This window comes from Anser anser (genome assembly GCF_964211835.1).
Source record: "Anser anser genome assembly, chromosome: 22".
Lineage (NCBI taxonomy): Eukaryota > Metazoa > Chordata > Aves > Anseriformes > Anatidae > Anser > Anser anser.
Window position 1 is genome coordinate 3,451,605 of NC_139743.1, and position 27,601 is coordinate 3,479,205.

A 27,601-nucleotide genomic window follows, 5' to 3' on the forward strand; every position below is an offset into this window, starting at 1 on the left:
TGGGGAGGCAGTTGGAAGATACTAGAGCTTCCTGAACTTTTTGTTGTTGTTGTTGTTGTTCATTTCTCAGCACTCTGAAAGAGGATTTGGCAAAGGTTTCTGAGGAAGAAGAGTTGCGTGTGAGAAAGGAAGAAACTGAGAGACTCTCAAAGCTGCGAGCCAAAATCGCCTCAGAGACTGAGGCAGAGAAGGAGAAGATAAGGTGAAAAGTTTTCCTGCAAATAGTAGGAAGCTATCATCCCTAGGGATATAAACTCGGGGGGTTTGGGAGGGACGCATCTTGCATGCCACCAGCAACCATGCAGAGGAAGTACTAGCCAGCCTGAGCCTCCCATAGCTGCTGCCTGGCCTGGTTAGTAAGTACGAGGGCCTAACTGTGATGCTGTACGTGCTGGGGAGCGGAGTATTGGTTGGAGGTGAAACTGATGGGCCGTAATGGCTGGCAGATACGTCTCTACTTGATTGCTCTGCTGTTTGTTTCCAAAACCTTAGCTGATACGCTTGTGAATCAAAGTGTGCTTTGGTTCTCCATTTCTTCTGGATTTTGCATGTCCTGTCCTGTACCAGTGTATTTTCTTAGGTCTGGTTCCTAAATGGAGCACAGTGTTAAAAGTACCAAATTCTGACCTGCTTCTGTCTCTCTTTTTGTTGCAAACCTGCCAGGGCAGAGCAAGAGTTCATGCTGCAAAAATTGAGAGAAGAGTGGGAATCTCTGCAGGTAACAGAGAAGAAGAGCCTGGAGAGGAAGAAGCAACTTGTTTTGGAGAAAATGAAGCTGGAAATGGAGGAAGCTCAACAGGAAGAGATGGTCAGGCTGGAAGAAGAGAAGGAACAATTCCTGAGGGAGCTTAAGGAGAGATTAGAAACAGAAAAGAGAAAGGTGAGACTTGTTTGTTACCGATTAGGGTCAGACCCATGCTGTTTATGCTGACCTGGCTTGCATTGCAATGCTAAAATTAAATGAGAATAAATAACTCCTTCACGTGCTTTAATAATGACTCAGTTAAAACACAAAGAAAAGATGTTTGGCATGCTGTTGGAGGTATGATTGGGCTGAGGAGGAGTACTCCCCCATTTTTATTACAATGGTGATTAAGTAATGGTTGTTTAAGTGGCCACATTGCATCTGCAGAAGAGCGGAAGAACACTGTGCCTTTGCCAAGCTAAAGCAAACTATTTTACCAGGCTGGGATACCTCTTTGGCTGCTACTTTAGTCCTCCAGAAAGCTTGGGGTTCTTGAATGGAGGCTGTTTGTAATTCTTCCAGCATAGCACAGCATGACTGAGATCCACTGAGGTCTTCTAGGAGGGAAAGCACATACAGAGTAAAAGCACCTTGTATGTAACTTGGTTTGAAAGGGGTTGACTGTTGTGCTTTTTTGATGCTTATGGATAGACGTTAATTGCAACAACATCTTGCACAGCATGTCCCTACAAATAGAGGTTTTCCAGCAGATTGTTTTGCTCGTGTTCCTGTAGGCAACAGAGGAGCTGGAGAAACAGTTTGCAACTGAACTCCAGCAGCTGAAATCTGCAGCAGAAGAGAAGCATCAAAAGGTAAAAGATAGTGTCCCTAGAATGTAAATTGTTTTTTCCTTCCCACAGTGTCTCCAAATGTGGCCAGGGCGGGTGGCACTAGTTTTTTCCACTTCCTAAACATGGTTCTGGTCTGGCTCAGCATTTGGACATGCTCCAAGTAGGGGGTGGTGAGACTGTATACACCGGTTCTTGCCATGCTGTTTGCTCTTTGTGGGGTGGCACTAAATGGATCTTGTCAGAAGGGTGACAAGTCTCTGTGGGTGGTTTTCATGGCAGGCCATTTCTAGCTTACAAACCCAGGCAGCGGAGGCACAGAGGAGTAAGGAGACTCGGCTGCGTGAAGACTTGCAGAGAGCAGAGCAGAAAATGCAGCAAAAAGCATATCAAGTAATGGCATATGAACATGAGGCAAGTATTCGTCTTGGATGCTGACGATTCTTCACCCTCTCTCCTTGGAGCTTTGAGGTCTGAGATGCCGAGTCCCCTGCCCAAGGGTGACTGGTGCATCCAGGGAAGGGGAACTCCTGCACCATCTCATCTCAGTGGGGTGATTGCTTTCTACTGTCCAGGCCATGGCCTGATCCTACTCGCAAGGTACTCTGAACTTCAGTCTTTCTGCTCATGTGGGAAGCTGCTCTCCTGGGGAGCCACTGCAGTGCAATGCAGTGGTTCGGTGAAACCTCTTTGTGTCGTCATTGCAGCTCAGTGAGCTTATGAGAGAGAAACGCCAGGGAGTGGAAAAAGACCATGAGAGGAAAATGGAGAGGATGAAAGAGGAGCACCAGGAGGTCCTGGCAAGGACTCAGGATCAGTATGAAGAGGAGGTACTGCTGGGGGAGAGCAGTGAACTGGGAGGCCACTGTAATGGCTCAGTCGGTCTGTTCCTGGGCTGGCACTGCTGCTTGCCAGGCCTGCTTATCTCAACCACCCAAAAAACTGGGGGATCTCCTTTGTTTTAAGAGAACTGGCTGTTGGTGCCACTATGTAAAGCAAATTTAGGACAGGTTGTAAGGTTAACCTGTCAAAACATTCTGTGCAGCCATGCACGCTTTGACTTCTGCCTAGAAGGGCCAGTTCTCTTAACAATGCTGCGCCTATAAGCAAGAGGTTTTAATCTTGCTTTTAAATTGGTGTTTGCTAAGGAGCTGTTGTGGGATGGCTTTCCAGAGGGTGTGTGTCCTGCGTGTTCATGGGGGCTCGCTGCAGAACCCTGTGTTTCACTCAGCCACTTTTCTTGTTTGTATTCTGTAACAAACAGGAGAGAAAGCAAAGAGCAGAACTGTTTGAAGGCCTGCGAAGTGAGATGGCACGCCTCCGACAGCTTCATGAAGTGGAGGTGAAAGCTCTGCAGGCAGAGCTGGATGAACGGCTGACCCTATTGCAGAATAGGCATAGGGAGAAGGTGAGGAGACTGCCTAGCATTTTGTGGCTTGGCTGCTTTGGGTTGGCCGGGGTACTGTGACACCTCAGTGCATCACCCTCTACAACCAAGGGCGATACAAGAGGCAGGTCACAATTTCCCATTATTTTTTTTCCCCCGTTCCCTCTGGTGGCAGAACTCTGCCTGGTGAGTGAGGAACTTGTGTCGTTCTCTCTTTAAGTTGACATCTCTGTGCAGGAAAGAAAACTACAGGATTCAGAAAATGAGCTTGAAATACGTGCAAAGAATGTCAAAGCAAGATCCGTGCAGCTTCTTAGCCAGGTGAGTCAGCCATGTTGGACCTGCGGACATTTCCTAGCCTGAGCTGCTCCTCTGGCTGCTTCCTCATGGGTGACTTCTGAGGAATGATCAGCCAGGATTTTAGCTACCGTCCAAATTACAGGTTAAAACTTCTGTTGTGAGTCAGAGCAGGGCTAAGCATTCTTAGCGGTACAGCCTTATGGCTAGTGGGATTTGTGGTGAGAGTCAGTGCTTTGGGTGTACTCTCCTGCCTTGGGAGGCATTATGTGGCTGTGACAGAGGGCTCGTAAAATCCTTTCATGGCAGCATGTCCTGTTCAGTGTCACTTTAGATTTCAGACAAACCTTTCCTGATTTACCTCCTCCTTTCTTTTGTGATGAAAAGGAAAAGAGTGTTTCTCAATCTTGGGCACAAGAGTGGGAGGGGGAGGCACTCCAGATGTTGCTGTGGAGCTGGCAAAAATCACTGGCTGATATTTCTGTGTGCCAAATCTCTTAAGTCCCATCCTGCTACAATGGCTTGCTTCTGTTAGCCCTTCCTTTCCAAGGAGCACCGGAGTGAGGAAGGGAAAAGGTAGAGAAATGCTGGATGCAACCGTAAACTTCGCAAAGTGAGGTGCTGCAGAAATGGCTATGTGCCTTGAATGCTCTCACAGCTGAACAGAAGGGGGATGTTCCTTCCACAGGAATACAAATTTTTCTAGCAAATATAATGAAATATTCCTACAAGTATTTCTGTTGTTGAAGTTAAAGGGAAGGGAATGGGATGGGATAAAGCAAAACTCAGAACAATGCTCAGGTATTTTGAAATGGTCTTGAAACTGCTGAGCATCAGCAGTCTCCTCTGCTGCCATCCCCATGCTCTGACACTTACGCTGTCTACCATATCTAGGAGGAATCTCTGAGGAAGAAAAGGCAGCAGCTGCTGGATGAAGACAGACGGACTGAGCTAGAAAGAGATGTATGTCTTAGCTCTGGAGAGGAGCTGTGCTGCTTTTGTTTTGGGGAGGGTAGAGTGGGCACGCTAGAACCATGGCTTTATAAAAGCAAGCTATGTTGCTCCTTAATTGTGAGTCTGCAAATCCCTCCCTGCCACCTTGCCTCAGCCTGGAGTGCCATCCTGCTGGGAGTTTGATTAGCTTGCAGCTATTTCTCAAAAAGAGAAGACAGTCTTGTTCCCCTAGGAGGGCACGTGGTCTGTGCATTTGTAGCTCTGGGATCTCCTGTGAACTGTGCAGATAGCAAAAGTCTCTTGCACACTCTGCGCTTTCACTTGTTGTCAGGGAAGTCTGGGGGATTTTTTGTTTGCTTCTAGGAAGCTGCTTTAGCTTCTCAACTCCGCCTCGAGGAGAATCGGAAGGAGCACACCAACCTTCTTGAGTCCATCCGGCAACTGCGCAGGTCTCTTGAAGAGCTCCAAGACCAGAAGTCTGAGCTGGAGGCCCAGGTGGATTTGTTGCAGACCCGAAGCCAAAGGCTGCAGAAGCGTATCAGGTGTGTGTGTGTGAGAAATTTCCTTTAGTGTACAAATTCTACCTGATAGCAGTGTTGTCTGGAGGTGTTGCATGAACGGTTCAGCTGTGTTTAGCAGCCAGGGGCAGCAGAAGCTTGTCTTACTGGTTATTCAGCTTGATAGCCTCCATTGTCTGATGTACCCCAGCCCTGGATCTAGTAGTCGGTATCTGCCAACTGCTGTAGTGTGAAGTCTCTTACTTGTGTCTGTTCCTGTGTGGGGGAAACTGTATGAGACACAGCTGCTGTAAGCTGTTATGAATCCCTGTCATCAGTATGTTTGTGTTCCCGCTTGTCTTGCACATCTGGTCCTTTCCTTCCTGGAAACTGGAGGTTGCTTTGGACGCTTGCAGGTAGATTACTGGCTAGATGGACCCGCAGTCTAACCAACTGCTGCCGTTGTTACCTTTTCATGTGACAGTGAGCTTGAGGCAGCTGTCAGGAGCAAGCAGGAGATTTTGAAAGAACTGGAGGCAGAAGAAAGCGTGGAGTCTCCAAGAAGGAAAGCTGAGCTCCATGTTGAAGACCTGAGAGAAACTATTCAAGCTGTGAGTAAAGCTGGCTGCAAAGTCATTTGCCTTGTGAGATTTGAGGCTGTAACTCCTGGAAAATCCCAACTTTGGTTCTTTCTGCCTGAATTCATTTGAGATGCAATGATGCGTTTTCTTTACCATGAGAGATCAGTGTTTTGTACTTTTTGTTGCTTTCTGTATATTAGGGGAAAGGAGTGTGGGATACCTGAGTGTCCTTGGAGTCAAAAGCAGGACTTGAGTCAGGGACGGATATGTCCTTATTACTTATTTTAAAATATCACATAAAGAATATCTCCAGCACTGATCTCGGGTCAGGGTGATAACATGGTGATTTCATCCAGAATTTTTGCCCCTAATTTGATTCTAAGGGGGGCCCTGGGGTTCTGTTTTCCCATACATATTTATTAGCTTTTGAAATGTTTCAACTCCTCAGCACTCATCCAGAGAGTCTGCTTCCCCACCTTCTCAAAGCCACGAGGACAGCAACTTGCAATTTGATCAGTGAGTATCTGTATACCAGCTACTTCAGAAAATGGGTATTGTTTTTTTCTTTTCTTGGGTTTTACAAGCAAATGTTTTTGCTTCAGCTTACGTGCTTTACGCAGACAATCTATTTTTGGGGAGGGAGCTGCATGAGGCTTGCCAGATGGAACAGAGAGCACAGAAAGCCAGGAGCATACCTGTCTCTTTCTTGTAGTGTCAGAAGCTACATCTCTGCCGAAGGGATCTCCATTAGGAATGCCAAGGAATTCCTGGTGCGCCAGACCCGCTCCATGAGGAAGAGGCACACGGTGCTGAAAGCTGCCAGGCAGCAGTGGCACCAAGATATGCAGAAAGCGCAAGAGGTGGTGCAGGATCTTGACAGCTCCCAGCTCCTGGAGGGAGTGCGCAAGAACCTGGAAGAGGTGAGTCACTGGGCGCTGGCAGGTATCCATCCCATCACTAAGTACAAGTTTGCAGCTGTAGCTCTGCAGTGGTTTAACTATTGCATGAAAAGGGATTCCAGAGTACTTGTCAGTTCTGCTGATATACCAACTAAAGACAGGGAAAAGATAATTTCCTTTGCTGCCAGAACACTCCTACCTGCAGACTATAGCTGCAAAGCTGTTGACCCTGCTGGATGCAGCGTTAGGAATTGAAACCTCCTTTTCCTTGGGGTGAACTTGCCAGAGGCATGTGCTCTCCCCTCTGTATACTCATTTCCCTATGCTCTGGAAGACTTGGAAGCAGTTTTATTCCAGCAGCACGATTTCCTGTGCTGAGCAGAAGCAAGACAGTGAAAGTCATCATGACAACTAAAGCAGATTTTCCTCCTTGGCTTGGCTGTTTGATCCCCTGCAGGAAGCAAAGCAGCTGGACAAGATGAAGTCAGTTATGCGGAAAGGACAGGTGCTGCTGAAGAAGAAGGAAGAGAAACTAAGCCAGCTGGAGTCATCGCTGTTGGAGGAGGTAAGCACCAGCATCCTGCTTGGACCTGCCCAACTGCACTCCCACAGTTCCCAGAGCTCTTGACCTCCTCCCCTGTGCTGGAGTCTCTGTAGAGCTTTTGGTACAAATGGGGGCTATTTAACTGGTGGCAGAAGACTGGTGTTTGCAAGGGAAGCTGGATTATTAGAAACACGTTCTTTGAGAGCAGAATGGTGTGTCTGTGAGAACTGCAGGAGAGAATAGGCTGGTCACGGAGCCGGAGAGAATGACAAACCTGGTTAGGCTATAATCCACATGATTCACTAGGTCTGCAGTCAACTGAACAAACGTAGGCTGAGGCTTGGGATGGTGAGTTTCTGGCTGATGGCAGCTTGCCAGGCAGGGTTGCCGGCATCAGGGATCAAGTTGGCTGGAGAAAACCTGCTGAATGAGCCTTTGATCTTCTTAGGCCAGAAACAAATGCATGTTAACACCAATATGCTGAAGTATCCTACAATATAAACTAAACTCTTGCATTAGAATTGTTATATATTTTATTAGCTGTTCGTGTCTTGGGCAAGGTGGCAAATATTTCCCTCTGCTGAAGACATCTGGACTCACTATTAAGTGTATGACTGCAGAGTAGATACAGAAAGCAACCTGAAAAATCTGCATGAGTTCTGCCTAGAGAAAACAAGGGCAGGTCACCTCATGTGAGCTAGGATCTAGTCTGCTTTCCTGTTCAATGCAAGCCTTAGAATCTGTCCAGCTGTGCCTGTGACTATGTAGCCTTAGGGCAGCATGAAATGTGAGTGTACATTGCTTTAGATGGTTAAGCACTTGTTGGTGCAAAGAGGGAACCCAGCCATGCAAGAATTATAAGGCATATTTATTGCACAAAACACTTTGACTTCTGCCTAGAAGGGCCAGTTCATACGACTGTTAAATTTGGCCTCCAGTGCATGCACAGCTTCTTCCAGAGACCAGGCAGTCTTTTTTCTTTTAGATCTTGCTGTTGGAGACCGAGGATGAATATCTCTACCTTCACGTGGTCTGTGCCTGACTGTGCAGTCCAGCCTGTGTAGATGAGCTGTAGGCAGTATTCCAATGGCTTTGCTGTTCCAGGGACAGAACAACAGGTGTTATTTGCAACGTTTCCCTTCTTCTGATCAGCTTTCAGATGAAGATACACTGAAGAGTACTGCATGCAAGAAGACGGTGACTTTTGATCTCAGCAACTCTGAGGACACAAACAGCATGTCCAGTGCAAGCTTAGGTCAGCCTAAATGTAAGTGCCTGACTGGTTTGGTACGCTGTACCCGATGTATAATGCTTTAAACAGTGTCTGCCGTTCCCTCTTGCCTCTCTGATGTACCTGATGTTTTTCTCACTTGTGCTCATTTGAGTTTAAAGAGACTGATCAAACTCAGCTCAGTGAAACACTCCAGAAAGTGAGTCTCCTGCCAGGGAGGCAGCGTCTCCCTCACCTTCCCAGTGATCCCTTTATTCCTTCTGTCCTCTGCTAGTTGACTTGAGAACGGATCTACAGGTTGGCCCACAGCTGGACAAGATCCAATGCCTGACAGACTCTCTGCAGCACATCACCAGAGAACTGAATGGGGTCCTCGGCGTTTTGAGCTCTCTGAACAACCGCCAGTCTCCACTCTTCACTTCGACACAGGTGCCCTCCAGTGGTGTCCCCCTTTCTACGTATGCATCCTTGGCAGGACTTCAGGCAGGTGGCTCCTTGGTGCCCCCCGCTGGGGTGTCTCTGGTGGACCAGTGGGTCCGGAGCACTGGGCTGAGCTCCAGTCGCTCTTTCACAGCCGGGCAGACAGTGGACAGCATCCTGGCAGAAAAGTGGCACAAGTACTTCCCAGGTAGGTCTTATAACCTTAATCCATCTACTTGTTTGCTTACAACTTTTGATTTCAGTCCTGCAAATTCTAATCAGCTCATCATGCCAGTGCTGATAAGGCCAGATCAGCTGGTGGTGCTCTTAGGAAGAGTGCTAATGAGATCAAGAATGAGAACATCCCAGTGCAACATATGGCTGACCATGTTATTCTGGTTCCAGAGCAGTTTAGGTTCTGATGTACGCAGAAGGAAAGTTATTAAAGAAGTGAGCAAAAGAGAAACCAGACCTGCTCCCCTAGAAGTGCCCTGTGGACTGGGGATAGGTTCACCATCTCAGTTTCCTTAACACCACTATGCTCTTGGCTGGTGGCTCAGCTTGTAGGGATAGCGTGTCCATAACACAAGAAAGCAAATGCACCCAGGCTTAAAGACTGTTGATTTGGATCAGGGGGACCTGTTTTTAATGTCTGTTTTTCCAGGTGGGTTCCCATCACTCAGCGGAAGTTCCGGTACTCTGGACAACAAGCTGGGATACGTACCTGCAGAGTAAGGGTCTTTTTCCTCAAGTGTTCGTGTTTCATTGTGCTGCATTTACTTCTCTGGAATAATTTATAGATCAGATAGGATTTTGTTCTTACCTACCTTGTTATATGAAATAAGCTGGCTATGAGGCAGGTAAGTTAGATAGTGTTAGCAATTCACTGCCACGTGCTCAGCACTGCCTTGTAACAGCAGCTTTCCTGCAGAGTTGTGCTGCTAACCCTAATTAAAGGAGCAGGATCCAAGGGTGCCAGCCATGGGCCAAGTGGAACTCAGGCTGGCTTTGCTGTGACAGGTGATCCTGGAGGCTACCACCTGAGCCTTTCTGATGCTGCACAGACCAAAGTGGGTGGCTGCTGCAGGTCTTCTCCATAATGTGGTTGGACAGAACGTTTGGAGCCAATAAGAAGTTACTTCTTGCTAACCGTGGCTCTTTCTGTAGAGGTTCTTCACTTTTTCTCAGCTCTAGGATTGTTCCTGTCTAGGCATTTTTCCCATTTCCATCGTCTTTCTCTCTCTGACAACAGTGAGCAGATTCGCCTGTTCCAGCACTCCCAGTTCCAGAGCTGTGAGTCAGACAAGATGAGTATTCAAGGTATGATTGAGACCAACAAGAAATGGCTAGAAGACTTCAAGAGGGATTCAAAGGTGTATCCTTTGCCTGAGTTTGGTCTCTAATTGCACTCCAGCTTCCTGCAGCAGGTAGGAGGGAACAGCAGGAGGTGAGTGAATCAGGAGCTCTAAAGCACTGAACAGCAATTTCAAAGCCTTAGCCTCTATTTTAGTGTCCAGTTCTGCAAAAGAATGTTGTTTAGTAGTTACAGCACGAGTGACCTGTTTTTTCCATCTTCAAGCTGTACTTGACTGAGAGTCTCTCTCTCCCTGTCCCCAGTTGTTCTGTGATACACAGCAGCTGGAGCTCATGTGAGAATTTAATAAATAAATAACAAAACGAAGTGCAGAATGGAGGAGGAGGCAGGGCATGGTGCTGGTGCTGGTGGTACAATCCCAGCCAGCGTCAGTGGTTTTGCTGCAGGCCGCCTGCAATGAGGGAGCCATGAGGCACAGCGGAGGCAGCTCCGTGTGTGGTGCAGCACCTTGGTGAGGTGGCGGTGCCTGAACTGAGGCTCGCCAAGAGTCGCATGGACCTGACATGTGGGGTGGCCACGTGGCCGTGCAGGGAGGGTCCGGGCTCAGCCTGTCCAGCTCAGTTTTCTGAGGCATCCAGCTGCGTATGGTTGGATCAAACGAGTGGAACCTCGCAGTGCTATTAATGGGAGTGTTTCCAGGTTTGTGTTGTAACAGCATTATGCTGGGGCTGAAAGTATCTCCTTTGCAGTGTACACTGATATTAGCAGCAAATCCCTCAGGGCCTCTGATAGCGCACGCTGTCCTGAGCACGGTGCTCCTTTGAATTCCATAATCCCTCTTTAATTCCATTTGACTTGGATGCAGCAGGCTAAAGACAGCACGTGTGCGCAAGGCTGGTTCCTGCCCCTCAGTACGTGTCCTGCCTCCTGGCTCATGCGTGCTAATCCCTTGTGTAAGCCTCGCTTTTCCTTCACCCAGCTGCCAGACCTCTCTTCCCAGGTGCACAGAAGCCCTCTGCCAGCAGCCCCAGCCTACTTCAGCTCGGACTGGATGAAAACAGACAAATAAAAGTGTACCATTACTGAAAGGTGGGACTTGGCATTTTCAGCCCTCAGCCTCGGGGTGCAGGACCTGGAGAGGTGGTAGCTGGGGCCTGTGTAGTCCCCCTAACAATTTGTTGGGGTTTGGTCAGAGCCAACACTGTTCTTTGTGCTCTGCCCTTGAAATAAAGTCTCTTTACGAGAGAGTGGAGGAAGGAGGAAGTGAACTTCCCAGGTGGATTCTTCTAATCCTGTAATGTGTCCAAATATACTTTATAGACTGTTTAATCCAGTGGTGAAATATCAGGGCTTCAATAAATCAACAGTTCTCTCATTAGTATTCTAGCAATCATGAAGCAGAGCTGTGAATCATGGAGGACTTTGAGTAACTGGTCAAGGGGGAGGAGGTGAATCTGTCTGAGACTTTGCTGGAGGAAATGTGTCAGGAAATGAGCCCACGCTGATGCCCCACAAATGCTTAATTGCAGGTGAGCCAAGTCATCTGGCTTTTGTGGCAAGTGCATGAGGAGGGGAGAACGAACAGCAAAACGGGTAGAGTCTGGGGGTATAACTGGGGAATAGTAGATTGTAACTCTCTGCAAAATGTTCCTGTCTTCTGGGATGGAAGCAATAGGAACAAAACCAGGGATGGCTTTCATGGCAGATTTTCTAGAAAAGAGCTCCCTGCTTCCTCCTTTTTCTGCCAGGCTGGCCAGAACTGCACAGCATAGCTGTGCTGTGGGAGCTCGTCGCATGTATTACAAATGTGCTGATGGCAATGCAGAGCAGGGATGGCAAGAGAGCACGGAGCAGTTCCTGCTGGTGCAGGCGCTGTTAGGGCTCTGAGCCTAGTGTGAATGCTCAGAGGAGACAAAGCCCCACCTGTGTCCTTCCGTACCCTGGGGAGAGGGATCCGGAGCTCGGCAGCTGGGGTCTGCTCCCACGCAGCAGGGCTGTGCAGGCAAACCTGAGCCCTCGGTGCCCAGCCTGGGACCTGGGCAGCAGCTCCTGGAGCAGCTCTGCTGGGCTGCGGGGAGAGCAGTCTCCCGAGGCCACGAACCAGGGCTTTGCGTGGCTGGGAGCAAGGCTGAGGGGTTGGGATGTGTTGCTCTCAGATACGAGGAGGTGGCACATCGCTCTGCGCACCGGGTGGATGTCCTTGTGGTGCTGGAGGGGCGTTACGCAGAGCGCGGCAGCACCCTGGCGGAACGCAGAGCTGCGAGGGGGCAGATGGTGCTGCTCGAGCCAGTGGGGAGAAGTCAGGCGAGGCTTTCATACTGCTAAGTGGGAAAAGTGGTATTTGGTTGTTTTGTCAGTCTTTCCTCCAAGCTGACTTTAAATATTTAATGCTTTAAAAAATGCTGTACCATTTGCCATTTTGTCTGATGAGGAAGTCTGCATTTCAAGGGATCCCATCTGTGAGAAATCATCTTCAAAGTCGTTCTCTCTAGAGACAGCTGATGCAGGGAGGATGGTAAAGTTGCTGTTCTTCACCCTTCAGTGCTGTTTGTGTTTCTCAGTGTGGCTAATGATGCGCAGCAAAGTGAGGCAGAACTCCCCCTCCTGCTTTGCTTCCTGGTTGTTGTATACTGGCACAACATTGGAACAGTTCATGCTGTGAGTGTGGCAGGGGAATGTTTACATGCAAATAGAACTATATTTTTGATGAACGTTTTAAAACTCGAGAAGAATGTCTGTATTTACTTTTTTTTCTTTTTTTTTTGCTGGGCTCTAAAATTTTCTGAATTCCTCCTCCCACCTTTGTCCCGGGATCTTCTGGCCAGGCTCCTGTTTGTGGGTCTGACTAGAGGCTTCAGGCCTCCCCATGGATCCTCTCGCCCCCTGCTTGCTAACAAAGCAGGGGTGGTCCTCGTGCAGGCCCCGTCACACTGGTGTCCTTGCTGAAGAAATCCTAGCCAGCTCGTACTGGCCCTGGACAAACGAGGAGACCTCAGGTGACCACAGGGAACGGCAGCTGGCCAGGGGAATCCCTCCTCCGTAGGAGGGGATGGATCAAAACGCAGATTTCCTGTCTGCTGTCGGATTTACACCAATCCCCGTCCGCAGGGATTTTGCTTTTAGTTTCCCAGCTCTTGGAGGAACTCATGGCAGTAGCTCCAGCTGATTTTGTAGTAACCCCGCTGTGCTGGCTTCCTGCAGCATGGGGAGGTTGTCAGTCTCTTGGACACTGTCCGCAAAGCCACGTAGCTGCGCCCAGTCTGTGTCCTGAGAAGCGTGGATTAGTGTGGAGAAATGCCTGCTTCCTTAGCAATAATATGTTTTCAAATACGTTTATCTTTCCTGTTGAAACTTGTGATAGCTGTATCTGGTTTTGTAAGCAAATTAAATCAACATGAGCCTGTTTTGTATGATGGTGACATTTGTAGCTTTATTTTTTCCTTGTCGAGCTGTGCTGTTGTAGCCCTCGATAGCCAGCTTGTACTTACCTTTCACATCTTCCCCTCACTTGTCTCCAGGCTGCTTCATGTTTTGTCTTGTCAAGGTCATTTCTGGCAATTTTTCAAGACCACTTCAGCTCGCTGTAGCTTTATTACCATTATTCTATTAAGTGTCTGGCCACGGTAGCAAATGCAGGGGCAGATAGAAAGCTAAAAACAAAACTACAAAAGCAATTCTTCATGGGGCTTTCAGCCAGCAGGACAGCTTTTCATGGGCTTGTAGCCTGCCCTTTTCATAAAGCAGTCATCCAGACCCATTACAATGGTTATCTCCCTCCTGAGCTTCGTGTCAAGGCTGCAAGGCGGGCGCTGTGCCGGAGGAGACCAAGGCCAGCTCAGCTGGGGCTGAAGGAGGGCGGGCGGAGGGGCTCTCCCGGTGCCCCGTGGCTCTGCCGTGGCTGGCGGGGGCTCATCCGTGGGGCACGGAGCCGGGTCACCCCCGTGGAAAATGGGGCCTTGCTCTGGAGCCGCTCTCCGGTAACTCGGGGTGTGTGAGAACTGGTCCTCTCTGCAGGCTGGTGGCTGCCGCAGAGTTCTTCCTTCCTTTTGGAGCAGTCGTGAATTTCCCCCAGGTGGTGGCTGAGCTTCGGCTGCCGCTGTGGTGTGCTTGCTGCGGTCCTGGTGGCTGGGTCGCTGAGTAACGTTCCCTCCGTCAGCCAAGGAGGATTGGGGATGTGCTTTTCTCTTCCCAGCGCTTATTCCTTCCCCTGCCTCCTTCCTTCCAGCAGCCCCGGGACACCCGTAGCCAGCCCTTCCAGCTGTGCACGTTTGCTCTTTTGGGGCTTTCTTTCAAGCGGTCCGGTTAAAGGCTCAGCTCGTCTGGTCTCTGAGCACTGCAGTGAAGGCTGCCTCTGCGCCCTGCCTGGGGGCTCTCCAGTGCCGAGAGACTGCAGACGTGTAACACGGACGGTGGCAGAAATGATGAGGAGAGAGCCTTTCGGCACGTGCCCTTATCCTTCCAGCTCTGACTCCTCTGGGCCCCGTGCTGTTGGCTGGAAACCCGACGTTCAGATGGCTGGCGGCTGGGGGACTCTGGCGGTCACGAAATGCTTGGAGCCAAAAAGCCAAACGTGGTCCTCAGCTGCGTGGGGCACGCGGGCACGCGGAGGGGCTGGGGTGGATGCTGCTGCGCACAGCTGGGCCTGCCTGCGGAGGGAGAGCTGGGAGGGAAGGAGGATGGCTGCTGCACGTGCGGGGGAGAGAGGAGGGCTGGAGCTGAGGGACAGAGTAGGCACAGGAAGAGCAGTGTGTGGATCTGCTGGCCGTGCAGAAATCGAGCCCATCCTGTAGGTTTTTCCAGGTGATAACTGGAGCAACCGCTTGGTCCCCTACCCCACTCCTGAAGTAACGACTGTGCAGAGAGCACAGGATGGCCCCGAGAAACCCCAAATCCCATCTGATATATAGATGCCTACTGGGTACGGGAGATTTTGTAATCCTGCGGAGAAGCAGTCCAAGCAGCGGAGGTTTGCTGCGTGCCATGGCTCTGAGGTGTGGGGGCTGTGTTCATGTGGGAGTGTACTGGCCTGAAATGTACGTAGGGAAGAAGAGGATTTGCTTTTCCTGGAATGCCAGCACCATGTATGTTGGAGAAATTCAGCGATTAGAAGAGCAAAAGGACAGTGGGTGATTACTCTGCCGGGATGAACATGAGCCCTAAGCTCATTAAGGGGCTTGGAGTCTGCCTGCTGCAGAAGGGGACGTTTCAGTTGCCGGCTACTCAGCCCGTTGCGCGTCGCTCCCAGAGCTCGGACTTCCCAGGACGGTGGGAGCCCCTCGGAGATCCCAGCCATGCTGGCGACCCTGATGACAGCGCTGTTTTTTGTGGTGAGAGCGTTTGGACAGGTGAGTCTGGGCTGGCCAGGCAGCAGGCAGGGTTTGATGCTTTCTGTCTTATTTCTAGGGGTGTGTTATTTTGTGGGCAGCGCGGAATCCAGGCTTGGCTGGTTCTTCAGGCTTGAGGTGCCCCAAGCTCCCTGCAGCACAGCTGGGGCTGTGCCACGAACTGCTGCTGATTCTCGGCCCTGGCAGTGGCTGCGTGACCCCGTGGCTCTGTTTGTCCTCCACGAGCTGACCGCGGTGGTGGCTTGGGTGCACGTTGTGGTTTCTGTCGTTGTAGCAAAGCACTTGGCCCTAGAGAAGCAACTCAGGACTGGGGGAAGAGGCAGAGAACTCTGTACTTGCCCTGGTGGGCACATCCTTCTGTCATCCCTAACCCAGACCACCCTGGGGTGAGGTCTGGGCCACCTGTACTTAACACGGTGCTACGTGGCATCAGCCTTACCCGTGATGGCTGTATTTGCTTTGCCAATTTCCTTAGTTTTAGTTCTCGTCCCTTAAGAGCTCAGTAGCAAAATCCTCCACCTCCGTACCTTTCCTGGGTCCAGGACCCCCTTTTTTGAGGGCAGCTGTGGGAATCGCCCATCGTCGTGGTGCCAGGAAGGGCAGCTGAGCATCACCACAGTTAGCAAGGTCACCAGGGGCTGTGATCCCCGGTGATGTGCAAGCGGGAGCAGCTCTTGGTGTTGTTTAATTGCAGCTCTTTCAGTTGCTCATCAGCTTCTCCCCTGTCCTCCTACCTGCTGCACATCCTTTCTCCATCCAGCTCGGGACCAGCCTGTTCCGTGAAGAGCCCCTGCCCTACCTCGTGTACCAGCCCCTGCCCTGGCAGATCCAGTGCGTGACGCAGAGCCGCCGCACCAGCCGGGACAGCGAGGTGAGTGCTGCCTTCCTCGTTTCCTCGTGTGGTCAGCCAAGGCAAGAGATAGGGAGAGAGGGCTCGTTCGCTGGCTGTCCCAGAGCTTATTTAAAACCTGGTTGCCAGCTCTGCCCTTGTGACTTTTCAGCAAGTCCCAGCCTCTCCAGGTCTCATCTCTCCTCTCCTGCTCCCTCTGCCTCGGGAGGGACCTGCCGTGGGTTATCAACCCTGCGGGGTGCCTGCTGAGAGCAGCACGGCGGCCTCTGCGGACTGAGAGCAAGCTGTCCTCGAGGGGACACCCCGTGCTCCTTGCCTGCCTCTTGAGAGCTCCTGGGGCCAGCTCCATGAAGCCCTCGCTGGCTGTGAGCGATGCGCTGCCAGGGCTGGCTCCCATCCGTGGCAGCCCCAGATGTTCAGCACCTGGTGCGCTGGGGCTGGGTGGGAGGCGCTGGGTGCGGTGCCCTGCTCGGACGTGCTGTGCCAGCTGGTGACAGCGGGGGACTTGTGCAGCCCCAGGCTGTTCTCTGGCAGTGCGGTGCCAGCCTGGGACACCTGAATCAGACGGCAAGGGAAAGGTCCCCGAGCGTCCTGCCGGGCTGGGTGAGCGCTGGGTGGCCCTCGACTGGCACAAAGGGAACTGGCAGCGGTCAGGGGGGGCTTGGCGTGCACCGGGAGCTGCAGCCGGGGCAGTGGCTGGGGCAGAGCTCAGTGAAGAGCAGCAAACATCTGCTGACAAACTGCCTGCTCAGAACAGAAGGCTTGGGCGAGGGGGAGAGATCTGTGCTTTCCCTTGAAAGACAGAGAGCGGGGGAATTCCAGGAGGCAGGGCAAGCTGAAAAAGGTAGGACCGCTTTTGCGGATTAACAAGCTGTTACCTTCCAGGGCTGACAATATTCCCTGGCAGACCTGACACCCCAGGTGCTGCAGTATTGCGGTGGGGGCTGGAGTTGAGGGAACAAACCTGCCAGGGTGCTTCTGTGCTGGTTGCAGTGCGGACCTAGTGAGGCTGGGCCGTGCCAGTGTGCGCCCTGAGATGTTACCAGCAGCTTGCACAGATCTGATTTTCGATACAAAGCTCTTCGCTGATTCTCCTTGGAGGACTTCTTACAAATGCAAATTAATTAATCAGTGCTCTGTAATGCTCTTTAAGGGAACAACAGTAAGTATTTTCAAGGTTCCCAAAGGGAATGGGTAGCAGAAAGCTCAGGGAAGCTGGCCCTGTCCCTCTCAGAGCTTCCCAGCTGGCCTGGCAGGGACTGCTCCCACTGCCTCTGCCTGGAGATGGAGCTGATTGTATTTCTGTTCTCTACCTTTCCAGAGAGGCAGGAGCTCTCGTCATAACAGCATCTACTCAGTTTCTGGAGAGAAAGGTGAGTGTGGGGCAGGTGGGGAGACAAGGAATGTCTAAGCAGAGGGGGAAACTCTTGGTGAGACTGGGGGTCATGACAGAACAGGCACTGCAGTACCTAGGTCCTTCCTGGGGTCTCTTCTTCCACAAGATCTGTCCCTGTGACATTATTAAGGGGTATTTTGGAAGTCAGCTTTGTGTGAGGGAAGTCTCCTCCCTCCCCCTTGCCCCCTTTATTTATTTTTTTTCCTTTCCTTCACTTCACTTTCTGTGGTCAGTTCTCCCTGGGGACAGCCCCCTGCTTGCCACCCCCAAGAGGGTGCGTGAGCATGGGAAGGAAGGTGGCGTGTTCATTAAAACACGGAGTATCATTGAGTGAAGGCACCGGTATCACAAAGTTGAATACAGAGCAGCAAATATGTGCGTGTTTGCAGATCCCTGCCTCCCCCCTCCCATGCAACCTGCCCCACTGAATCACAGGGCTTGGGCTGTCCCCAGAACAGCCCCCCCGTCTTCTCCTCCGCCTGGCAAAACCACCCTGAGTTTGTCCCTTTTCCTCCTCTCTGCTCTTCTTTCTAAGTCCGACAGCTTTACTGAAGTCAAGTGCTCGGCAAATAGGATTTGTCCCCTTCTATTCTCAGAGCAGGTTGGCCAGTAATCGGATAAAGGCAGGTACGGCGACGTCTGGCAGCACAGGGCCGGGACGGATGCTGCGGGCAGGAGCGGGCAGGGTGCTGAGCAGCTGGAGACCTCGCTGTGGCAGCGCGGGGCGCTCTCCTTCTCAATGAACCAGCAGCCCCGACGGACCTGCCCGCTGCTCCGGGGGCTTTCACTGCCCCACAAGTAGGGGAAGGTCCCCGGGGCTTTCTGGGCTGGCAGCGGCACTCGCGTGGGTTTGGCGGTGGGGTGTTATTGATGGGCCCTGCCAGTACTGAGCCCTGCGAGCTCCTTTACTCGGTGCATTTCTCACAGAGCTGTCAGCAGCCCGCACAGCTGGGGGCTTGTTTCTGGAAACATAGAGCAGTAAATGCCCCCAGTGGCTCCCCAGCCTCTGGCATTTGATTTTTGCAGCGGGCAGGATTTACGGCTGACAATGTGTCTTGTTAAGCAGGGCAGGAGGGAGCCGATTCCCAATGTGGACTTTTTTTTATGTATCTTTTTACTTTGCAATTTCTTTTAGGATGTGAATAAAAATGGGTTCAGGTGACATTGGTGAGTTTATACAGCAGCATCTGGCATCAGGATTTCTGATCGCTGCTCGGGGGGTGCTTAGCGGTGACACACTTGGTTAAAAGAGCACTGCTGAGTGGCTTTGATTCAGTTCCTGTTGAATTTCACAATACTTCCCTAATGCCACATTAAGCATGGAGTGGGGAGGGCTCCCATTTATCAGCATGAGAGCTTTATTGCTGTACAGTGCCGGGCTTTTTTTCTAATCTTATTTGTGTGTGTGAAAGTAAGTGAGTATCATACTTGGTGATTAAACGTGGGGAAGCTGAGGTCTTTGGGGAGTAAAGCTGTGTAAATAGAGGGCTTAGTGCTGCCAGGGAGGCTGGGCTTTTCCATGCCTCCCGTTTCCCTGCTCCGTCTCCCTCTGCTCTCCGTGAGCTGGCGGAGTCGTGGTTTCGTGCTGCCTCTGCAAGCCGGGGGCCGAGCCCTGTTGGTGCGAGCAGGAGGTGTGTTCAGGGCCACCAGCACCGCCTGTGCTCGCCGTGACGCTCGCTTGTCATCCTAGGCAACGTCACCCCTGACGCCAGCAGCGAGAGCAAGTTCTTCAGCGACCCTTCAGAGAAGGCGGCTGTCACCATCCAGACCCACTTCAGGAGGTACCAGCAGCAGAAGCAGGAGAAGAAGTAGATGCCTTGGCCGCCCACGCCCCGCACCATCCCTCCTCTTGTCTGTTGTGTACCCCAGTGAGATTTGTGGCCGTGGTGACCGTGAACCCGATACGTAGCTCTTGGTGCATGCACAGCTGTAGGCGCTCTGCTGTTGGTGTTGGCTGCGGGTCGGTGGGGTCCTGGTGGCTCCTTCCTTCCCCAGACAGCACTGCCCTGTAGCCAGGGACCACCAGCAAGGGGCTCTTGGCTGGGAGCTCAGTGCCCAGCAGCGCTGGCACTTACAGGCCTTTCCCTGGTGGCAGCACCCCCAGCTGCACGGTGGCAGGCCCTGGAGCTGCACGGCTGAGAGCTGTTGTGCCCGGCCAGCTGCCCAGCTGGGGCTCGTTCTGCTCACAACAGCTCTGTGCCTACACTTTGCAGCTGGAGCCGAGGCGGAACAACACCTTTCTTCCCTGACCCAACGCGGTGCCTACAAGCTGGCTGGGAACGGGGTGCTGCCAGGCAGCAAGGGGAGCAGGAGGCGTGCCACGTGCTGAGTGTGAGCTGATTTTTGCTTTTCTTGGGGAGCTCTGGGTGTCTTGGCTTCGGAATGGGGGTGAGACTGTCTCCTGTGGTTGCACGTGCTGGGGCTGAACCTGCTTTTCCTTCCCAAGGCAGCCCTCTGTTAACACCAGGCTTTGGGGCAGCTGCCCGTTACCAGCCACTGTCCCGTTCTGGTCTTTTGCTCCAAAACGTCACCCAGGCCATGAGTTGAACAGGGACATATTCCAGGTCTGGCAGGGACAGGGCCCAAGGTGATCACGTTTTTTTAGCACCTATTTCTGAGTACTGGCTTTCGTAGTGTGCAGAGTTCTTGAGAAAGAGGGGAAAATAAAAGCAGAGATGGGAGGAGCAGGACCGGGACACCAGGGATTGTTTGGGAGGTTGATGAGGAGATTGAGTGTGCTGTGGCACAATAGGTGCTCAGGGGGAAGGGTTTGCTGCCTGTTTCCTGTTGGAGGCAAAGTTTGGCTAGCATGGCTTGAAGCAGCTGTGTTCTTCAGCTCCTGGTTCATTGCTGCGCGCAGCAGTGAGCTTTGGTGCGTCCCAGGGGAGAATAAAGAGCAGCAGGTTCGCAAGGACAGAGGGCGTGCTGGGGTGGCGTGCTGGTCAAGTGCTGGGAGTTAGAATTCAGTTAATGAATGACGCAAAGCCACGGTCTGTAAGTGCTGGGGAAGGTAAAGTGGAGAATTCTTGTGAAGATGTAGAAGAAAATCTGTACTAGCCGATTATAATAAAGCCACGTTAATCTGTTGTTCTTTTTATCTTGCTAATCCACTTACTCTCGCAGCTGAGAACACACTTGCCTTTTCTTGCCTCTTCTATTTAAAGTCTGGGATTGACATTTCAGAGGTGCTGCATGGCTGCCGCGCTGTAACACAGCTTTGAGATGGGGGGGGGGAGGCTTGGCTCCATGTAAAGTCTGTACCAGGAGAAGGGTTTGAAGTTTAACATGCACTTGAACTATTCTTGCAGTCTTAGAAAGGTGCTAGTTTGCTTGTCAACACTTTCCCCTGTTGGTGGGGAGAGCCAGAAGGGGCAGGGCTGGTTCCCCTCTGTTGAAGGCAGGTGCTGTCAGACAGACCCCGCTTCCAGACAGAGCCACGGCCGCTGCGTGCGGATCCTTGGGTTTGCTGGAGGGGCTGCGAGGGGGGCGGCAGGGCAGGGCAGGAGGGCAGCAGGAGGTGCAGCCGGGTGCTTTTTGGGAATCTGCGGACGAAGGAAAGGCCGAGTCACCGCTGACTGCTCGCTGCACGTCTGCCAGCCTCTGGCTCCCTGGTATTGTCCCTTGATGACTTACCTTGCAGCAAGCCAAATAAACTCTTTGATGTCTTAAGAGACCATGTCAGAGCCGCATAACGTGATCTGCAGCATTAAATTGCCTTGCTCATGTTATGTGTACAAACGCTGGACAAAATCCATGCCCTCCTTGCATGCTAACTTGGAAAAATGCCTTTTTTTTTTTTCCTGTCTCCGAAAACCTGTTAAAGTTGAATGAATAAGAAAAACGTGTAGAAGTAAATCCTATTCACACCAGATCTTGGGATTAACATTAAAAAAAAAAAGAGGTTCTGCAGAAGAATCCCAACCCCTTTTCGTGCACGGAATGTTACCGGAATAAGCACCAAAACTGATGAGAATGGGCACAAGACCTTGTCCTAACAGCTCATTTTCTGGGCCCCCCAAGAGGAAGCAGCTGCCCGGTTACTGCCAAGGCATTTTCAGCTTCCCTGGGTTTAAGGAGTTGTTTGACTCAGACAACCAAGGGGCACGGCAAGATCTGCTGAGCGGTGCAGCGACACCAGCAGGGGCTGGGACTGCAAGCTGGGAGCTGAGATGGAAGGTCATGGCACCAGCAAGGCCGGTCACACATCCCATTTCTTCGTTCACTTAAAATAAAAATCTAGTAGAGGTACAAAGTTAAATCTGTAGCACTTGATTATAACTGTTAAACACCATTTCTTTCAAGAGTGTTTTTTTCTTTTTTTTTTCTTTTAAGGAGAAAAAGGTGAGTTAAGGTGAAAGAGAAAGTTCGTCTGCTCGCTGTAAGGAAGAAATGAGAAATGGGACCAGCGGATAACAAGCATGGAGAAGTGCACAGTTGTTTAAAGTACTGGCTGATAAATTAGAGGCACTGAGGAAACAAAGGCAGGGAGCCGATTAGACTTAAAATAGCAGCAGAACCTCCCCTGGATGGCGAGGTTCTAGTTTGGGGAAGCCTGTGCATAAGTCCTCTGCTATGTTTGCCCTCTCGGGCAGCAGGGGCAGGCGCGGGAGGCTGCCAGCCCTGCCGGCGGTGGTGCTGACGTGCTGCTTGCCTCGGCTCCAGCTGCTCTCATCGGGGCAGGTGCTGGAGCAGGATGCTGTGCTGTGCTCGGCTGCTCGTAGCTGGTGCAGCCCGGCCATGGGGCGCCATGCTCCACGTCCCCACGAGCTGTGGCCTCGAGGGAGCCGGGCAGAATCGTGCCGGGCTGTGCTGCCACACACCCCGACCTGGCGCAGCGCTGCGCTTCACCGCACGTTGTTGCTGCATGGGGGGGGCTCTTCGCCTTGCTTCTTGCCTTGCTGTGCTGCGACGGGCTCACCACGGTGTGCTGCATCCACTCGGTGTGCTGCGCCACGGTCTGGGTGCCCCGGGGGAGCTGCTGGTGGCTCGCTGCTCTGTGCCGAGCTGGCCTGGGGCTCCTCGCTGGTGCAGCGTGCTGGGCTGGGTGCAGGGGGGACCGGGTGCTGCTGGCCGGGGGCTCTGGGTGCTGGGGTGTTCTGCTGCGGGGTACCAGCCCAGCACCCTGCTCCCAGCCTTTCCCTGGCTCCATGGCACCCAGGCTGCTCGCTGCCCCCTTCCCTTCCGCGGTGTCCTGTCCCTAACCCAGTGCCACCAAGCGCTCCTCTGGCCACTTAAGAAACACCCACATATAAACATAACCTTTATTGCACACAGCGCTGGTTTTTTTTTCATAGAAAAAGGTATTAACACATAAGCATTTGCAAATTGAAGCAACTCCTGTTGTTTTCAGAACAGTAAAATAGCATGCAATGTCTTTGAGACGTTCCTTTGTCAAAAACCACCGACGAGATCAGGGAAAAAAGTCGCTGAGTCTTTCCTTGTGCCCCTTTCAAAATGATGTGAAATATATATATATGTTTACATATATATTATATTTTTTTTTTAATCTGTAACATCAAATTCTTTGTGCCCTGGTTTCTTTTTCTGTTTGGAGAAGAAGAAAATAGTTTCATTTATACAAAAGAGTTCCTTATGTACAAGTCCGTGACTTAAATAGAAATAGCGCCGGGGAGGAGCTGAGTCCGTGGCGGTGCCCGCGCTGCCCTACACCAGCGTGTAGGACTTGGAGTAGGCGCCAGCCCCCTGTTTCTGAGACCTGCCCACGCCCGACGTGCTCATTTCTAGCAGCGAGTCCCGCGAGCCCCCCACTTTGGAGTGCGTGGGTGCGCGCGGCTCGGCGGGGGCGGCGGCGGCGGCCGTGGGGGGCTCGGCGGTGGCAGCGGGCGCAGCAGCGGGCGCAGCGGCGGTGCCGGCCGGGGTGGGCATGGGGAGAGTCCTCTGAGGTAAGGTGGTGGCGGAGGTGGGGGGCGGCAGCCCCGGGGGCTTGGTGCCGGGCTCCAGCGTCAGGTGCCGGGCGGGCGGGTGGTAGCCCCGGGCCAGGTTGCGGATGGAGGCTTCCCGGGGAGGCACCACCGGGCACGGCTCGTGGGCGTCGGGCTTGCGGAAGAAGGCCTCCGACTTGACGTACAGCGGGAGGTTGCAGTAGTCGCCTGCAAGAGGAAAGGGGGGTGAGGGCGAGGTCCTGTGCGGGTACCTAAGGCTGCACAGCGCTGGGACCGTGCCACGGGGACGTGGTGGCGTGCGCTGTCCTACGGCTGGGGCGTGCGGCATGCGCTGCGCCTGTCGTGTTTCACTATAGACATGGTAGCGATAAAAAAGGGACTGTAATAGTAATAGTTATCACAGTGTAACAGTGCATTATTCGATGCCATGTATTGGAAGGTCCCTTCCAATCCCTAACATTCTGTGATGCTGTAACGTTTCTGCTGCGATACCGTGTCAAATGTGCTCCGTGTTCAATAATGCATCCTGGCCAGTGCCTTATCCCAAGGAACAAGGTCCTTGTGCCTCCACCTCTGACACCTGGCAGATGTTAAGCTCATCCGACAGAAAAACACCAGTTTTGGTGGTTTTACCCATGGGCCTAGCATCTATCTGTGGCTGAGCCCCCTGTTTCACCGCCTGGCTGCGTTTCTTCAACGTGTGTGGTCATCTTGCAAACCTCTGGCTATGCTGGGAAACATCTGGCTGCAGCTGTGCAGCATCTGGAAACATCTGGACACGTCTGGTAGAGGCACAGCTGCCAGAAACATCCGGCTGCAGCTCTAAATGGGCCCGCCTCTGCAGCAGTTGTTGTACAGCTTGCAAACATCTGGCCACATCTGGAACATCTGGCCACATCTGGAACCAAAGCCCAGCAGCGGCAAACAGCTGGTCACATCTGTCCCCCCTGCAATATCCGGCCACATTTCACTAGGGCTGTTAGAATCCGGCAAAATCTGTCCCGATCTCCTCGATATGGAATGATTGCGACAGATTCTGCTAGATTTAACATACGAAGCAATATTTGCTACCACGCATCAGACTCCGGTGGATTCCATTACACTCTGTTAATGTCTCAGATAATCTGCTGCAAGCTTTGAAAAATCCCTGTTAGAATCTCCTGGAATCTGGAAGACGGAGCACGCAGCAGACTTAGTCAGAACCTATTACTCCGTTAGGTTGCAAGAGGTTCGGACACGGTCTGTCAGAATCTAATATATTTGTTTCATAATCTGACAGAGCCACTTAAAACCTAGTAGGATCTGTCAGAATCTATTAAAACCTATTAGACTGCAAGAGATTCTGACAGATTCTAAAGGACTTCTATAGATTCAACGGTCCAACAGATTGCAATAAAACAGTCTTACAGAGTTGATTAAAATACAGGAGGGTTTAAGGACTTCTGATATCCCTTTGGGTTCCGTCTCAACCTCTGAATGTTCTGCTGGGTTCTACCAGAATCTCTTACACCCTCCTGGCGTGCATCAGAAGCTGACAGACCATATTAACGTCAATTAGAGTCTGACACAATCCAACAGATTCTGACATGAGTGTACTACAATATACAGAGAATTTGGATTTTCATGTAAATAAACACTTAAGAATCACGACGGTAAAACCCAGTTACTGCGCAGGGAGGAAAAAAGGGATCCAAAAAAAGGATTCTTTCCCCATCTCCTCTCCCTGTCCCTTCGCAGGAACCACCTCGTGGTACCTTTGTGCTCGTATTTGATGTGCCATGCCCAGCCCCCGTGCTACGTACTCTTGCTGGCGCGGTGCGGGATGGGCACGGCCACGCTCTTCCCCCGCTCGCTGTCCTGGGGCTTGGGCGGGGAGGCGGTGAAGCGGCAGATGCCGGGCTCCGACGGGGTGCTCATGGAGGTCATGCTGTCGGCGTTGTCGGTGGTGCCCGTGGTCATCTGGTCGGAGGAGCTGTCGGAGATGAAGCACTCGGTGATCTCGAACTTGGCGTGCTGCAGCTGCTCCTCCAGCTTGGCGTGCTCGTAGGCGCGTGCCAGCTCCTCGTAGGTGGACGAGGCGCTCTCCGTCGACACCATGCTGTTCCGGCCCTTGTCTGCGGAGGGAGGACGCATCAGACACCTGCCTGCTCCGGGACTGATGCTGCCTGCCCCGCTCTGCTTTGGGGAACGTGTCCCTGATGTGGTGCACCCAGCCAGACCTCCCCAGCACCCGACAGCCCTTGGGGCTCAGGAGCCACCAAGGAGCCCCTGGCGAGGACAGGGAGATGGCAGCAGGGTCCTGCCTCACCTGGGCTGGGCACAGCCCCACCGCAGGGAATATTACTTCCCCTAACAGCGCATCCTAACCCTGCAATGCCCTGTACTCGCTCGTACCCGTGTCCTGGGAGAGGCTGGCGCTGTAGCTGTCGCTCTCGGTGACAGTGATGCCGTGCTGCGAGCCCACCGTCCGCCAGTCCGAGGTGAGGGTGCGCGCCGGCGTGGACGCCTGGCACTTGGTGAGGGTCCACTGGCTGGAGTACCGGTTGCGGGTGCTGTGCGCGGACTTGATGCTCTTCCTTGACACAGGGTCTAGGAAATGGTGGCAGGGTCACGCAGGCTCAGTCAGAGCCACCTCACTGCAGCGCTGCCTGCTCCCTCTGCCTTGCCTGCAGCTGCTTTTAGCCATGGCAGCACCCGGGGGGTGCCCAGCACTGTCTGCCCCCAGTGCCCCCAGCCCAGCACTTACTGGTGCCCGGGCGTATGTCCGACATGTCGATGAGCGGCCCCGTGTTCTGGATCAGGGCAGGGTGATGCAGCGACACGCCTGTGCAGAAGCTCTGGGGGTTTACGGCTTGGCTGAACTCGGTGTCGGTCACCGGGATCGTGGCTTTGTCATCTCCTGCGGGAAGCAGCAGCGGCTCAGAGCTCTTTCCGTAGCGAGGTGTCTGTTGTAGCTGCCTGCCAGCCCCTCCCCAGCTCATCCAAGGCATTCCCCAGCTGGTGAGGGGCATCTCCTGCGCCCCAGAGCCCCCCCAGACCTGCCCCCAGACCCATGGGGCTGTGCCAAGGGGACAATGCAGGGACAGGGCGGGCTGTGCCCACCCCCGGCTCTCATCCCTCCCCAGCCAGGTGCTGCTGAGGGAGGGCAGGGTGCTTACCCAGCTGCTTGATGCCCTCCTTGTCCTCGATGAGCAGCTGCACGCGGGGGATGTCGATGTGCAGGCGGGGGCCCTGCGGGGGGCCCTTCACCGGCGTGTCGAAGCTGCGGTTGTTCTTGCTGCGAGGTAAGAGGGGACGCAGACCCGGCGATTACTGGGGAGAGCCCCTGTGGCTCGAGCCTGGCACGGGCTCAGCAGCTCTTCCCCAGCCCCTGCAGCCCTCCGGCCCCCACCAGCACCCTGTGAGCAGCCAACTCAGCTCCCAGCGGGGCTTTATAAGCAGCCCAGGGCTGCCCAGCATCCCCTCCCAACAGCCTGTGAACGGGACCCACCTGATCAGCATTTCTGCCAAGCTCTTGGCATCTGTGGGAAAGGAAAAAAAAAAAAAAAGAGGGGGGGGTAGGGAAAAAAGGAAGCTTTTTGAGACCTCATCCATAACATGCTGGTATAGATGTACATGGGTCTGGGGCCATGCTTTGTGGGCAGTGCCCCTGGGCCCCGCGCCTCTCACCTCGCAGCCGCTTCAGCCGCTTCTCCTTCCTCTTCTTGCGGATGATGAAGAGCAGGGCCACCCCCAGCGTGGCCAGGATGACGGGGCAGGCGATGGTGAAGAGCTTCTTCACGTCGTCCCCCTCCCCTTGGGCCGACTTGATGGGCGGGATGGTGCCTGGAGCAGAGGCGGGCGGGCGGTCAGCGCTCCCAGCGTGTCCCCCCCGGGCAGCACGGCCCCCGGCCCGGCCCCCCCCACTCACTGCCATCGTAATCCAGCGTGGCGAACTGCGTGCTCTCGTTGCCGCAGCCGGCGCTGTTGCAGGCCTTCATGCGGAGCTCGTACCAGGTGGCCTCGCGCAGCTCGGTCAGAAAGAGCTCCCCGGAGCTGTTGGTGCGCAGGCTCTGCCAGCCCCAGTTGCCCTTGGGCCGGTACTCCAGGACGATGGCGGTGATGGGGCAGCCCCCGCTGCTCCAGCCCTGCAGGTTCAGCCTGGCGTGCGTGGAGTTGATGTGGGTGAAGAGGTGCTGGTCCTTGCTGAAGGAGGGCTCTGCGGGAGAGGAGCCGTCAGCGTGCCGCCGCGGAGGACACGGCCACGGCCTCCCCGTTCTGCCGGCGTCCCCATCCCCTGCTTTTTACATCAGGACAAAAATATAAAGCCAAAAACAGCAGAGGAAGGGGCAAAGCAGGGAGGAAAAGGGCCCTGGGGTGCAGCATGGAAACGTGGAGCTGCCCAGCGAGAGCACGGCAGGGAGCCCTGGGGCTTCCCAGCCAAAGCAGGCTCCTTGGTGCCGCAGCACG

At 53.1% G+C, this 27,601-nt stretch overlaps 2 protein-coding genes across 20 annotated transcripts in view; one reads left to right on the top strand and one right to left on the bottom strand.

Annotated features, from left to right (window-relative positions):
- CEP164 (centrosomal protein 164) overlaps positions 1 to 20,335 on the top strand; it is a 47,801-nt gene extending 27,466 nt beyond the window's left edge. For 12 of the 15 annotated variants that reach the window (XM_083808470.1, XM_083808459.1, XM_083808472.1 and 9 more), the window contains 20 exons: positions 71 to 202; positions 664 to 880; positions 1,480 to 1,557; positions 1,816 to 1,947; positions 2,241 to 2,363; positions 2,798 to 2,941; positions 3,158 to 3,241; positions 4,112 to 4,180; positions 4,535 to 4,713; positions 5,153 to 5,279; positions 5,698 to 5,765; positions 5,962 to 6,169; positions 6,606 to 6,713; positions 7,845 to 7,959; positions 8,198 to 8,551; positions 9,008 to 9,074; positions 9,596 to 9,718; positions 10,645 to 15,874; positions 17,175 to 17,226; positions 18,940 to 20,335. In XM_083808470.1, coding sequence (XP_083664596.1) covers positions 71 to 202; positions 664 to 880; positions 1,480 to 1,557; positions 1,816 to 1,947; positions 2,241 to 2,363; positions 2,798 to 2,941; positions 3,158 to 3,241; positions 4,112 to 4,180; positions 4,535 to 4,713; positions 5,153 to 5,279; positions 5,698 to 5,765; positions 5,962 to 6,169; positions 6,606 to 6,713; positions 7,845 to 7,959; positions 8,198 to 8,551; positions 9,008 to 9,074; positions 9,596 to 9,718; positions 10,645 to 10,744 — 2,428 coding nt within the window. In that variant the 3' untranslated portion in view covers positions 10,745 to 15,874; positions 17,175 to 17,226; positions 18,940 to 20,335. Of the gene's footprint in view, positions 1 to 70; positions 203 to 663; positions 881 to 1,479; positions 1,558 to 1,815; positions 1,948 to 2,240; positions 2,364 to 2,797; positions 2,942 to 3,157; positions 3,242 to 4,111; positions 4,181 to 4,534; positions 4,714 to 5,152; positions 5,280 to 5,697; positions 5,766 to 5,961; positions 6,170 to 6,605; positions 6,714 to 7,677; positions 7,764 to 7,844; positions 7,960 to 8,197; positions 8,552 to 9,007; positions 9,075 to 9,595; positions 9,719 to 10,644; positions 15,875 to 17,174; positions 17,227 to 18,939 lie in introns of those variants that run through there. The other 3 variants (XM_083808467.1, XM_083808466.1, XM_083808464.1) reach the window with 3 other exon arrangements.
- Positions 20,336 to 20,475: 140 nt separating this feature from the next.
- The window catches only part of DSCAML1 (DS cell adhesion molecule like 1), a 103,175-nt gene continuing 96,049 nt past the window's right edge, over positions 20,476 to 27,601 (bottom strand). For all 5 annotated transcript variants that reach the window (XM_083808476.1, XM_083808477.1, XM_083808478.1 and 2 more), the window contains 8 exons: positions 27,063 to 27,350; positions 26,822 to 26,977; positions 26,643 to 26,673; positions 26,311 to 26,429; positions 25,899 to 26,051; positions 25,547 to 25,741; positions 24,955 to 25,266; positions 20,476 to 23,359 (listed from right to left, as the gene is read on the bottom strand). In XM_083808476.1, coding sequence (XP_083664602.1) covers positions 22,914 to 23,359; positions 24,955 to 25,266; positions 25,547 to 25,741; positions 25,899 to 26,051; positions 26,311 to 26,429; positions 26,643 to 26,673; positions 26,822 to 26,977; positions 27,063 to 27,350 — 1,700 coding nt within the window. In that variant the 3' untranslated portion in view covers positions 20,476 to 22,913. The remainder of the gene's footprint in view (positions 23,360 to 24,954; positions 25,267 to 25,546; positions 25,742 to 25,898; positions 26,052 to 26,310; positions 26,430 to 26,642; positions 26,674 to 26,821; positions 26,978 to 27,062; positions 27,351 to 27,601) is intronic.